The 12,478-nt window shown below is 48.6% G+C and overlaps 1 protein-coding gene across 3 annotated transcripts in view; it reads left to right on the top strand.

Moving 5' to 3' along the window:
- Positions 1-12,478, top strand: part of SIL1 (SIL1 nucleotide exchange factor) — a 132,610-nt gene that overhangs the window by 66,360 nt on the left and 53,772 nt on the right. For all 3 annotated transcript variants that reach the window (XM_060232977.1, XM_060232984.1, XM_060232972.1), the window contains one exon: positions 5,747-5,843. In XM_060232977.1, the coding sequence (XP_060088960.1) occupies positions 5,747-5,843 (97 nt within the window). The remainder of the gene's footprint in view (positions 1-5,746; positions 5,844-12,478) is intronic.

Here is a 12,478-nt window from a genome sequence, read left to right as displayed (position 1 = left end):
CACTGATTTTCTGTATGGATGCATTTGCTTGAATGAACTGATAGGCCAATTGGGGTGGTTTAGGTCTTCACAACAATCAAGAGCCTGGTCTTCCCCAACCCTAAATCCTGGACATTTCTGCCAATTTTTTTTAAATGTCTTGGTTTTTATATTTGTAATATTTGCTGGCCAAATCCTGCCACAAAGAGCTGCTGTGACATCTGAAGGCCGGTTTCTTTTTCTTTGTAGTGGAGAATATACTGCAAATGCAGCCTGAGCCCAGGAACATTGGGACTGACTGGCTGTCTTACTGCTTGAAAAATGGCAGCATGTCTCCTAAAACTGAATTGCCCAGTTTAGGATGACTTTTTGATAACTTAAGCTAGCAGGGTGGTAGCCTATTTATTTCTCTTGTCATGGTCTCTTCTTATGGGCATCTGGATCAGAGAACAGGAAAACAAAGTGCATGTTATAACGTCTATTTGCACTGCCAGTAACATAAGTAATATATAACACATTACACAGCAAGACCTGTTCTTGTAACATTAAACAGGAGTCCAGTAACACTTTTAAATGCTATCAATTATTCTAGCATAAGCCTTCATGAATCAAAGCTTGCTTCTTCAGATGCGCCTCCAGGTGTGGCCTTGGGTTTTCCTGGAATTATATCTGATCTTCATACTGCAGACATCAGTTCCTTGGAGGACATGACAGCTTTGGAGGTGGTCTCTGTGGTATGCTATAGAGTCCTGGAGAAATGGAAGTCCTAGAGTAACATCAAATCCTTGATGAGCTCCATCCCCAAACTCTACCCTCCCCAGGCACCCCGCCCCCCCAAAACTCTCCAGGAATTTCCCAAGCTGAAGTTGGTAACCCCAGATGCATTAGCAGCATCGCACAAGTTTCTGCCGGAATAAACGTTGTTACTCTCTAAGGTCCTGCTAGTCTCCTGTTTAATTTTGCTCTACCGGGCTAGCATACCTACCCCTCTGAGATCCTGTTCTTGTAGAGATTTATGTCTTCATTCAAAATACATTATTTGCTTTGTCCCAAGTCCTGAATCTTCAAACATGGATCGTTTTATGTGGAGATTTGCTTATGTCTAATCCTTCCCAAAAAAGCCAAGGCATGACAAATTTGAAATGCAAAAACCTGTTCTCTCTGAGCTAAAGCCTGGTCCTAGAAGAGAGGCTGTGCAGCAATGGGTAATTGTTTAAATAAATTGCTGTGTTGATAGAAACAGAAGAACAAGGGGAAAGGGGAAAATGAAAAGGGAGATAACGTGAGAAGATTATTCCATTAATCTGCATAAGTGAAACTCAAGGGAGGGATGGTGCCATGAGAGGATCCTTCTTGCAAAAGATGGGAGGCTGTTCCATCAAGTCATGTAAGGACACTTGAGAAATATGACCAAGATGCCTCCGCTCATATGCTACACTGTATTTGCCATTGCCCCATGTTATATTAGTCATATTCCACTTCCCCATTGCAGCGCTGATTTATATAGAAGTTGTTAAGCTCCCATCTGCCATTTCCAAAGCATCCGTCCTGAAATATTTTATTGCACTACAATATTAAGATCATGTATCAGTTGGCATTGGAAAGCTAAATTAAAAGGCACACTTGCTCCACACTGTGATTTTTTCCCAGATGTCCCTCTCTCTGACAAAGCCTTTCACTTTGGAAATAATTGGGAAAGCCTGCCACATCTTACAGGAAGCCCCATATTGCAGAGGAGGGGGTTTTGTGTTTCCTGTTCAATGAGATCCTGTGTGCCCACCTTCTGTCTTTGCTGGCATTATGCTTTTCCACAGAGGCTTTGGTAAAAGCTTCCCAGAAGAATTCTTCCCCTCCCAGAGGCACAAAGGAAGCTGTGATTCTGTCTACTTACTCAGCTAGCTACATAGAGTAAGGAATCCCTAAACCTTTGGCTTTTGAAAACAGGCAGTGGGCATCACGATGAAATAACTGCCAAGGTGGAATAAGGTGAAGCCAGCCATCAACTGGCTTCTGTGTGGGCTGAGGCCAGTCACATAGTGCTAAGGAAGTTCCAAACCGAGCATCGCCCTGTGATGGAGATGGTGTGAAGGAAAGTGCCATCAATCTTAGCTTACCAAGTCCTATGAAGAAAGGTTGAAGGAGCTGGGTATGTTTAGCCTGGCGAGGAGGCGGCTGAGAGATGATATGATCACCATCTTCAAGTACTGTCATATAGAGGATGGTGTGGAATTGTTTTCTGTTGCCCCAGAAGGTCGGACCAGATAAAATTAAATCAGAAGAGTTTCCAGCTCAACATTAGGAAGAACTTCCTGACAGAGCGGTTCCTCAGTGGAACAGGCTTCCTTGGGAGATGGTGGGCTCTTCTTTCTTGGAGGTTTTTAAACAGAGGCTATATGGCCATATGACTGCAATGCTGATCCTGTGAATTAAGGGGGAAGTATTTGTTAATTTCCTGCATTGTTGGACTAGATGACCCTGGGGGTCCCTTCCAACTCTATGATTCTATGATGTATGGGTTTTCAAGGCAAGAGAGGATAAGAACATAAGAGAAGCCATGTTGGATCAGGCCAATGGCCCATCCAGTCCAACACTGTGTCACACAATGGCAAAAAATTTTATATACACACATACACTGTGGCTAATAGCCACTGATGGACCTGTGCTCCATATTTTTATCTAAACCCCTCTTGAAGGTGGCTATACTTGTGGCCGCCACCACCTCCTGTGGCAGTGAATTCCACATGTTAATCACCCTTTGGGTGAAGAAGTACTTCCTTTTATCCGTTTTAACCTGTCTGCTCAGCAATTTCATCGAATGCCCACGAGTTCTTGTATTGTGAGAAAGGAAGAAAAGTACTTCTTTCTCTACTTTCTCCATCCCATGCATTATCTTGTAAACCTCTATCATGTCACCCCGCAGTCGACGTTCCTCCAAGCTAAAGAGTCCCACGCGTTTCAACCTTTCTTCATAGGGAAAGTGCTCCAGCCCTTTAATCATTCTAGTTGCCCTTCTCTGGACTTTCAGAGAGGTTCAGAGGTGGTTTGCCAGTGCCTGCCTCTGTGTGGCAACTGTGGACTGCCTTGGTCGTCTCCCATGCAAGTACTAACCAGAGCCAACCATTGTTCTGAGATCTGACGAAATTGGGCAAGCCTGAACCACCCAGGGCATGATGGAGGTAGCTGTTTCCAAATGGGTACTCCCTTCATACCTAGTTTCCTGGACTTCTCTAAAGCAACGCCTGATCCAATAAGGAAGGAGAGAAAAGCCAGAACTGGGACTTTGCTTGGGTGGGGGGGAGATGCTTTGGGCAAGGTAAAAGTGGGTGCCAGGAAACACTGCAGTGGGCACATAGGTTCATCGGTCACCATGCTGGCACTCACAGATGAAAAGCAATTCCTCAGTACAGCTAAAGAGGAATATTGAGACTTTGAATTGTAGTCTGACTGAAGGAAGTATATTGGAGGCTGAGAAAACTGTTCAGTGATAGGAAAACGAATGTTGGACTCACCAGTGGTAGTCAGTGGACTTGAGAGGTGGTAAAGCCACGTATCATTTTAACATGTAGTGTTTGGTCTCCAAGAGAGTGGAGTTTGGGCAGTTTTCTGGATGACTCAGCTGCTGGATAAAAGCTTGGATTCCAGGATGACTCAGCAGAGCTAGACTGAGGTGTGAGTGACTCATGTTTTTTGATCTGGCTTGGTGCTCTGTTGTGGGTTAGTAACATCGCCATTTCATCCTAGCCTTTGCCACACGGAGCTCTCACAGGAAGTAACTGCCTGCAGTAGGAGCATGGCATGTGTGTTCTGTTCAAGGTTAAAAATGATTGCTAGGTACCTAACCAATGTCAAATGTGTTTATTCAGCAAAGAACACATGCCAGGCAGTCCTGCATTGGTTCTGTTGCAAGCTCAGCAACTTAGAACTTGTTCAGAGTAGACATATCTCTAGTCTTGGTTAATCTTTCTTGATCTGGGTATAATATGTTCTCTCTGGCCCTTTCCACACAGGGCTTTCCCGCACTCTCAAAGCTGCTTTGCTTGGCGGTATATTTGTTCTGCATTGCCTTCTGCTTTCATCTTGCTGTATATTTTTAATTGTGCATTGCTTCCGAGTTCTAATCTACATTTCTGCCAGTTTATTTTTGTTTCTGCCTTGTTCAGCTGTCAGTATGGTTTCCCTCCTCTATTTTCCTGGGCTTTCTGAATGCTGCTTTGATGAGACTTTTCCTGCCCTCCCCCCATCCATGTCAAAGTATTTGAATGCAGAAACATTTCCTTGGATTTCCCACCCACACCCCTCCCCTTTTCCTGCCCCCTCGGAGGCCCCTCCTTCTCCTGTGTTCTCCTGGAGAGTCCATTGTTGTAACTGAGGGAAAGTATTGCATGCTTGCATTGAACAGGGCTTCTCCTCAAGACATTTCCCAAAGACTTTCATGTTTGCAAGCACAAGGCTAAAAGCCAAAACGCTCTCTGCAATCTGTAAAGTGACCAGGGCTCTGAGCTCGCCTCTGTCAGTTGCACCCAGTGCAGGGAGGTAATCAGCAATGTGTCTTTTTTCTTCCTTTGATTCACTTTTTGGGGGGAAGTAGGGGCAGATTTCTTGGGGGGTGGCTTTGCAAAGGTGGGTTCTCTGCACCAGAAGTGCCACTTTCCATTGCTGGGAGCTGCTGTCTGCCCCCCCCCCCCACCACTCTCCACAAGGTTGGATGTGGAGCTGGAGGCAGAAGGAAAGAGAGAGTGAAACGTCTACTTTTTATTCCTGCAAGTTGAAAAACTCTGCTTTCTGGAAGTGTTTCTTCTGGAAATATTTCTCCCCCCTGCCCTCAGAGGAATCATGTCCCCATCAGCTCCAGCCACAACTCCACAGACAGCGCCATGGCAGACACCACCGCCAAAACACAAACTGAATGACAGAACGGTCAGCCTCCGAGCTCGCATCCCTCTATGGATTGCCCAGGCCTGGAGTAGCCCAGTGGCAGTGAGCAGAAGGGGTTGGAAGAGCAAGGATGAGAAGAAAGAAAAAGGAGGGTGTGATGTGCCCCATCCCTTGCACATGCACTCAGCCAAGTTGTTTGCAATTGGACAGCACCCCCACAGGTCAAAAGTGGCAATCACAATTAAGCAAAACAATGTAGATGCAGAATGCATTAATAAAATACACAAAAAATAAATGGGAGAAAAGGGGGCGAACACAAGGTGCAGAATCACAAGCAGTGAATCTGGAGTAAAGGAGAACTGGATTGGGTATGGAGAATGGTGGGGTAAATATAACTTTTATGCATGTGGAAATGGGCTCTGCCTTCTGAAGGGTATGTTCTTGTGCTAAAATCACCTTTGATCTGTTGAGAAACCCATACCATACCATCTTGCACTACAGTACCATGCCTATCAAAACCTGCAGCCAAAATCCTGCTCTGAAAAACAAAACAATATTTGCAGTAAAGAAGAGAGCAGTAAGTAACACCTTGTCAGATTTCGTGGTTTCATTTAAAAGTTCATGCTTGCTTTTTGTACACAGAGAAATAGACTGCTGTTTCACCAGCAGATGGCGACTCTTGAGACAAAAAAATCAAAGCTGAGTGCTGTTCAGCTGTACAATATCTCCCAAGGGCTTCGCACTCACTTTAAAAACCTTGCAGTGTTGTTAGATCATTAAAAACAATCTCCTTCACCCCCACATTGCCTTTCATAAAGTTCTTAGCAGAAACATTGAAAAGACATGAATGAGTCTTCAAGCCTGATGAATTCATTTCCCCCCTTTTTCTCAGCAACCCCCGAGTTCAAGTAGCAGCCGTGGATGGTGGCGCTTTGCAAAAACTGCTGTTGATTTTGGCCACGGATCAATTGCTGGCTGTCAAGAAAAAGGTAAGGAGGCAGCAATAAGTATCTGACTGTCTTCCAGGAGCAGTGGATTTATCTAATAAGCTATGTCATATTTATGGCTGTGCCACTGAGATCAGACCAATGCACTGCATCAGACTTGGCCCCAGAAGGGTAATCTCTTTGTGTTGCAGTCTTCTTTTTGGAGTGGGCACCTAGTTGTTTTAACACTGTATAACTTTAAAGCCAGTCCTATGGAAAGGGTCTGGGGTGGGAGGGACAGACAACTGGCCAGGTCACTTACAATCTATCTTAAATAGAGAGATGTAGAGGAAACAATGAAGGGGCAAAAAGTGCTGGTTCCTTGGGGCCCTCATGTATATACAGACCCCCCATCTCCGAAAACTCTCTCTCTCTCTCTCTCTTTCGGAGCTCTGTTAAATACATTTGTGTGCAGTATAGAAGTAACTGCCGAGTGAATTGGATTTATTGAATTGGATTCTGTTGTTTTCCAGACTGATGAGGGGAAAGGTTATATTCAGAAGTAAAGTACCTAAGCAGATAGACACAGCCAGTTGAATCATAGCGTTGGAAGTGGCCACAACCCCCCCTACTTTATGCAGGATAAGCCTAAAGTATCCCTGACAAGTGTTTGTCCAGCTGCTGCTTGAATACTGCCATGAGGGAGACCTCCCCAGGCCGCTGATTCCCTACTGCTGAGCTACTCTTACTCTAAACATTTTTTCTTAATATCCAGCCAGTACCTTTCTGCGTATAATTTATACCCATTATTGTGTATTCTCTCCTCTGCTGCCAACAGGAACAGCTCTCCACCCTCCTCTAAGTGACAGCCTTTCAAATGCTTAAAGGGAGCAGTGATGTTCCCTGTCAACCTTCTCTTCTCCAAACTCTCTGTCAAGCAATGTGAATCTTTCTTTTAATAATACAATGCTAATAGTATGATGCTAACTGAATGTATCTGTAAAGCTCCATGAATGTTACTAACCATAAACCAAGCCGGGTACATCAAAGCAGGAAATAGCTAGAGTGTAGTTTGCGCCTCTTTTGCCTCTCTCGCTTTCACTAACAAATGCAGGAATTTCTCTCTCTCGGCTTGGCTTCGCGAACGAAGATTTAAGAAGGGTGCAATAGTCCACGTTTGCTGCAGGCTCGCTGGTGGCTGACAAGACCAATGTGGGACAGGCAGGTCCGGCCACAGCGGCTGCAGGGAAAAGTCTGATTTAGGGTTGGTCCTGTAGCAGTGCGATTCTTCCTCAATCTCCTTTTGTCCTCAAGACCAGCTATGCGTGCGTTCTCAAAGGAAGAGACAGCCTGGTGGATGGTGTGCCTCCATGCTTTGCGATCTGAGGCTAGGTCAGACCACTGGTGATGGTTGATGTGACAGGTGCTAAGGGATTTCTTCAAGGAGTCCTTGTACCTCTTCTTTGGTGCCCCTCTATTTCGATGGCCGGTGGAGAGTTCGCCATACAGGGCAATCTTGGGAAGGCGGTGGTTTTCCATCCTAGAAATATGCCCTGCCCAGCGCAGCTGCGTCTTCAACAGCAGTGCCTCGATGCTGGTAACCTCTGCCCGCTTGAGGACTTCAGTGTTGGTCACAAAGTCACTCCAGTGGATGTTGAGGATGGTGCGAAGGCAGCGCTGATGAAAGCGCTCAAGGAGTCGCAGGTGATGACGGTATAAAACCCACGATTCGGAGCCATAGATGAGGGTTGTCATCACAACCGCTTTGTAAACATTGATCTTTGTGCCTTTTTTCAGATGCTTGTTGCTCCACACTCTTTTGTGCAGTCGGCCAAATGCACGGTTTGCCTTTGCCAGCCTGTTGTCAATCTCCTTGTCGATCTTGGCATCTGAGGAGATGATGCACCCCAGGTAGCTGAACTGCTGGACTGTCTTCAGAACTGATTCACCCACAGTGATGCAGGGAGGGTGATAATCTTCCTGGGGTGCAGGCTGGTGGAGAACTTCTGTCTTCTTCAGACTAACTTCAGACAGGAATTTACTCTTTGAAGATAACCTCCAGGGACAGGTTCTCAGGCCTAGTCCCAGGAAAAGAAACCACAGGGGAGATAAGAAGTTGCCGTGTGAAGATTCACACGTGAATACAGCATTGTTTAGAGAATGTAGTTTGTTTAGGAAACCTTTGATGTGCCACCTTTAAGTATGCCCTCCACTGTTACTATGTATCAGTTCCAATACCTAGCTCAATATTAGCATCTTGCATTATCAATAAATCATACTTTGTTTCAAATCAAGGACTGATTTCTTTGAGATCTAATTACTTGACATTTTGGAACTGATCCATATTTGGAGTTTATCTGAACCGGCCACTTTTAAGCCGGATGACTGAAAAAGTTCTGGATAACAGAGAACCCACTGAACCCTTCGGACTAACCGGAGTAAAAACTCCCCCCTGGCATATCGTCAGGGCACGGAGAGTAGGGGGTCGTGGATCCCCGCTGCACATCCAGGAGCTGTTCATCACCCCGCAGAAATGGGAGCCGCGAACCTCCACCACCCTGATGGATGAGGCCCTGGCACGCCACGAAACCCTCCTGACGAGGCCGAGCCAGGGGGGAAAGAGCGGTAACCCTGGCGAGAGGAGGGACAACTGCCCGATTCGAGAGGATGATGAATGGGAAGAACCAAAGTCAGACGATGACCACGGGTGCAGATCGGAATTGGAGGAGGAGAACGGGAGCCCTCCCAAGGAAACGGATATCCTAAAGAAAGTGAGGGGAGACATGGCGACCATGGCCTGGGAACTACGGGACGAGATCCAGACGATTGCCACGTTCATAGCCCAGGAGGTGCAGAGGCAGATCAACCGAGTGCTGCTACAAGATTGCGGGATGGGCCCACCGGCTCCCGCTGCGACAGCGCCACCTGCACCGGCAGCGGCCGCCCCGCCAGCCCCGGCCGGCCCACTGGCACCGGCAGGCTCGCCAGCAGCACCAGCTCCCCCGGGGGCACCAGCGGTCCCAGTACCACTCGGAATTTCGGCGCCAGGGCCAGAGCTCCCGGGACCGCGAGACTTCGGGCAAAGTCGGGAGCTGGACGCCACCAGCGTGGAATACTTCACCATACAAGCAAATAGCTACATGCACTACTGGGGGAACACCTTCCCCAACAACCCGAGTAGAGTGGACTACCTCGGGTCCAAGCTGAGGGGCAGCCAGGTGCTGGTACGTGAGTCTGTACAAAACCTAGGGCCCGGAACGGGACAGTGTGGCCGGGTTCCTACAAGCCCTGCTGCTCCAGTATGAAGACCCTCTCCAGGAGACCCGGACCGTCACAGCCCTACGAGACATAATAATAATAATAATAATATATTTTATTTGTATCCCGCCCTCCCCGCCTAGGCGGCTCAGGGCGGCTAACAACATTTTATACCTTTACATTAATGAATAAAAACTTTAGATTTAACAATTAAAAAGATTAAACATATAAAAACCAGTTAGCATATTTAAAATACATAATATAAGATGATTTAAATTTATCTGGCAGCGATAGTGATATTCTGACGCTGGATCTTTATTCACAGCAATTCAGCAGTCGATGTCGGTGTATGCTCGCTTAAAGAGGACGGTCTTGCAGGCCCTGCGGAACTGGTCAAAGTTCCGCAGGGCCCGCACTTCCTCCGGAAGCTGATTCCACAAGGCAGGGGCCGCAACTGAAAAGGCCCGTGCTCTGGTGTTCTGGAGTTTGACCTCTCTCGGCCCAGGGATAGTCATTTTATTTTTTCCAACTGACCTCAGTGCCCTCTGGGGTTCATATGGGGAGAGACGGTCCCTTAGGTAGGCTGGTCCTTGGCCATATAAGGCTTTAAAGGTAATGACCAACACTTTGTACTGGACTCGGTATATAATTGGCAGCCAGTGCAGTCCGCGCAGCCCCGGCCGTATGTGCTCCCATTTCGGGAGCCCCAACAGTAGCCTGGCCGACGCGTTCTGCACCAGCTGCAACTTCCGGGTCCGGCACAAAGGTAGCCCCAAGTAGAGGGCATTACAGTAGTCCAATCTTGAGGTGACCGTTGCATGGATCACTGTTGCGAGGTCGCGACACTCCAGGAAAGGGGCCAGCTGCCTTGCCCGCTTCAGATGGAAGAATGCTGACTTGGCAGTGGCTGCTATCTGGGCCTCCATTGATAATGAAGGCTCCAGTAAAACACCCAAACTCTTTACCTGGCGCGCTGGTTTCAATAGTGCGCCGTCGAAGGTTGGGAGAGCTATTTCCCCTCCCAGTGCGCCGCGACCCACACAAAGGACCTCTGTCTTCGCTGGGTTCAGCTTCAGCCCACTCAACCTGAGCCACATCGCAACAGCCTGTAAAGCCTGATCCAGAGTCCCTGGGGCGGAGCCGGGCTGGCCGTCCATTAGCAGATAGAGCTGGGTGTCATCTGCATATTGATGGCAACCCAGCCCAGACCTCCAGACAATCTGGGCAAGGGGGCGCATATAAATGTTAAACAGCATTGGGGAGAGAACTGCTCCCTGAGGCACACCACAATTTAGTGTGTGTCTCTGGGACCACTCACCCCCAATAGCCACCCTTTGTCCCTGACCTGAGAGGAAGGAGGAAAGCCATTGCAAGGCCAACCCCCCAACCCCAATGTCGGCGAGGCGGCGCTTTAGCAGCTGATGGTCGACTGTATCAAATGCCGCCGACAGGTCTAATAACATCAGTACCGCAGCACCGCCCCGGTCCAGTTGCCGCTGGAGGTCATCTACCAAGGCGACCAGCACCGTCTCCGTCCCATGGCCCGGTCGGAAACCAGACTGGCACAGGGCAACAGGGGTTGAAATCGGTGAAGGAGTACACCGGCGACTTCAGGGCACACTGCGCCAAAGTCCGGGGCTGGAGCAAGATGATGAAGATTGAGGCGTACCAACGCGGCCTAAATGCCAGCCTCCTGGATCGGGCCCTCCAGCAAGCCCGCCCCATGACTCTTGTGGGATGGGTGCAACTGGCAGGAGAAGTAGAAACCAACATGAAACGCGTGGCCCTCCAACACCAACTGCAGCAAGGGGGAAAGGGGGGACGTGAAGCTCGGCCAGGGGGCAAAGCTGAAGGGAAAAAGGGAACAACCCAAGGGGGGACCCCCAAGCCCTTCACGGGCTGCAAGTGCTTCCGCTGTGGCGACCCAGGCCATCTGGCAGCTAACTGCCCGGAGAAGCCTCAAGCCCCCCCTTAACCCGAAACCGACCGTGGCGGGACCAAAGAAGACACCAGCCAAGCCGAAGGAATCAAGTCACAGCAGCACCACAACCTTGATGGTACTTGACAAGGATACTATAATTCTAGACAACCTGAGTGAGGAGTCGTGGGGGAACCAAGCCGGCAGAAAACGAGAGCGACCTGCACGGAAAGGTGCCGGGAGGCAGGTCGTGGATCTAACGGCACTGTTACGGGTGAGAATAACTGAATCCTTATTCTTTGTCCCATTGACATTACTAAACCCAAAGCTTAAACGCTTTATGCACGCCCGGACTCTGATTGACTCAGGGTGCACAAGGGAAATTATCACCCCAAAACTAGTGGAAGCTCTCGGATTCTCCCGATCACCCCTACCCCACCCAATCCAGTTTGAACAAATGGACGGGTCGATAATGTGAAGGGAGCCCTGCATAGAGAAGACTCAGGGGCTACCAGTGGGGATAGACAAGCACTGGGACGTGAAGGTTTTCATGATCGCCCCCTCCTCGTCCTTTGATGTGGTGCTAGGGGTTGGTTGGCTGGCCAGGCACCAGCTGGACATACAGTGGGGGGCGCAGACCATAGACTTCACCGACAACCAGTGCAAACACCACCACTGGTCGGGGAAGTGGGGACCTAATCTGCCCCCCAGGAACGAAAAGATGTGCGTATCGGTGGAAGAGATCCAGTCGATTCCCCGAGAATACAGAGACTTGCATAGGGTGTTTAGCGAGGAGGAGGCGAAGGAGTTGCCCCCGCATTGGAGCACCGACTGCTCAATCGAACTCATCCCCTGTCAGGAGCTACTCAAAGCTAAGCTGTACTCCATGGGGTGGGCAGAGAAGGCTGAAATACGAAAGTTCATAGACAAAAACTTAAAGAGGAGCTTCATTAGGCCGGCCACCGCACCGCACCGCATGCCGCGCCAGTCCTATTCCGGAAAAAGCAGGACAGGAGCCTTAGACTTTGTACAGATTTTTGCGGGATAAATGGGATTTCGATGTCCAACACCTACCCCATCCCCCTAATCAAGGACCTACTAAGCACCGTGTCGGAAGGGTCCATCTTCACCAAATTGGACCTGAGAGACGCTTACTTTAGGGTGCGGATCAAGAAGGGGGATGAATGGAAGACTGCCTTTAACACTCCAATGGGGCAATTCGAGTACTTAGTGATGCCTTTTGGACTACAAGGGGCCCCGGGGGTGTTCATGAACTTTATCAATGAGGTCCTAAGGGAGTACCTGTACAAGGGGGTGGTGGTGTTACCTGGATGGTATCATTATTTATTCAAAGGACCTGCCCTCATCCAATTAGTGAGAAAAGTGCTCACCACCCTCTACGAGCACAAACTGTATGCTAAATTGTCAAAGTACGAGTTTCAACAAAAGGAACTCTACTACCTGGGGTTTCGTGTCTCAGGGAAGGGATTGGCGATGGACCCTGTGAAAATATAAGCAGTAC

This window comes from Heteronotia binoei, chromosome 1, assembly GCF_032191835.1.
Source record: "Heteronotia binoei isolate CCM8104 ecotype False Entrance Well chromosome 1, APGP_CSIRO_Hbin_v1, whole genome shotgun sequence".
Lineage (NCBI taxonomy): Eukaryota > Metazoa > Chordata > Lepidosauria > Squamata > Gekkonidae > Heteronotia > Heteronotia binoei.
This window is presented reverse-complemented; position numbering and strand designations above follow the sequence as displayed.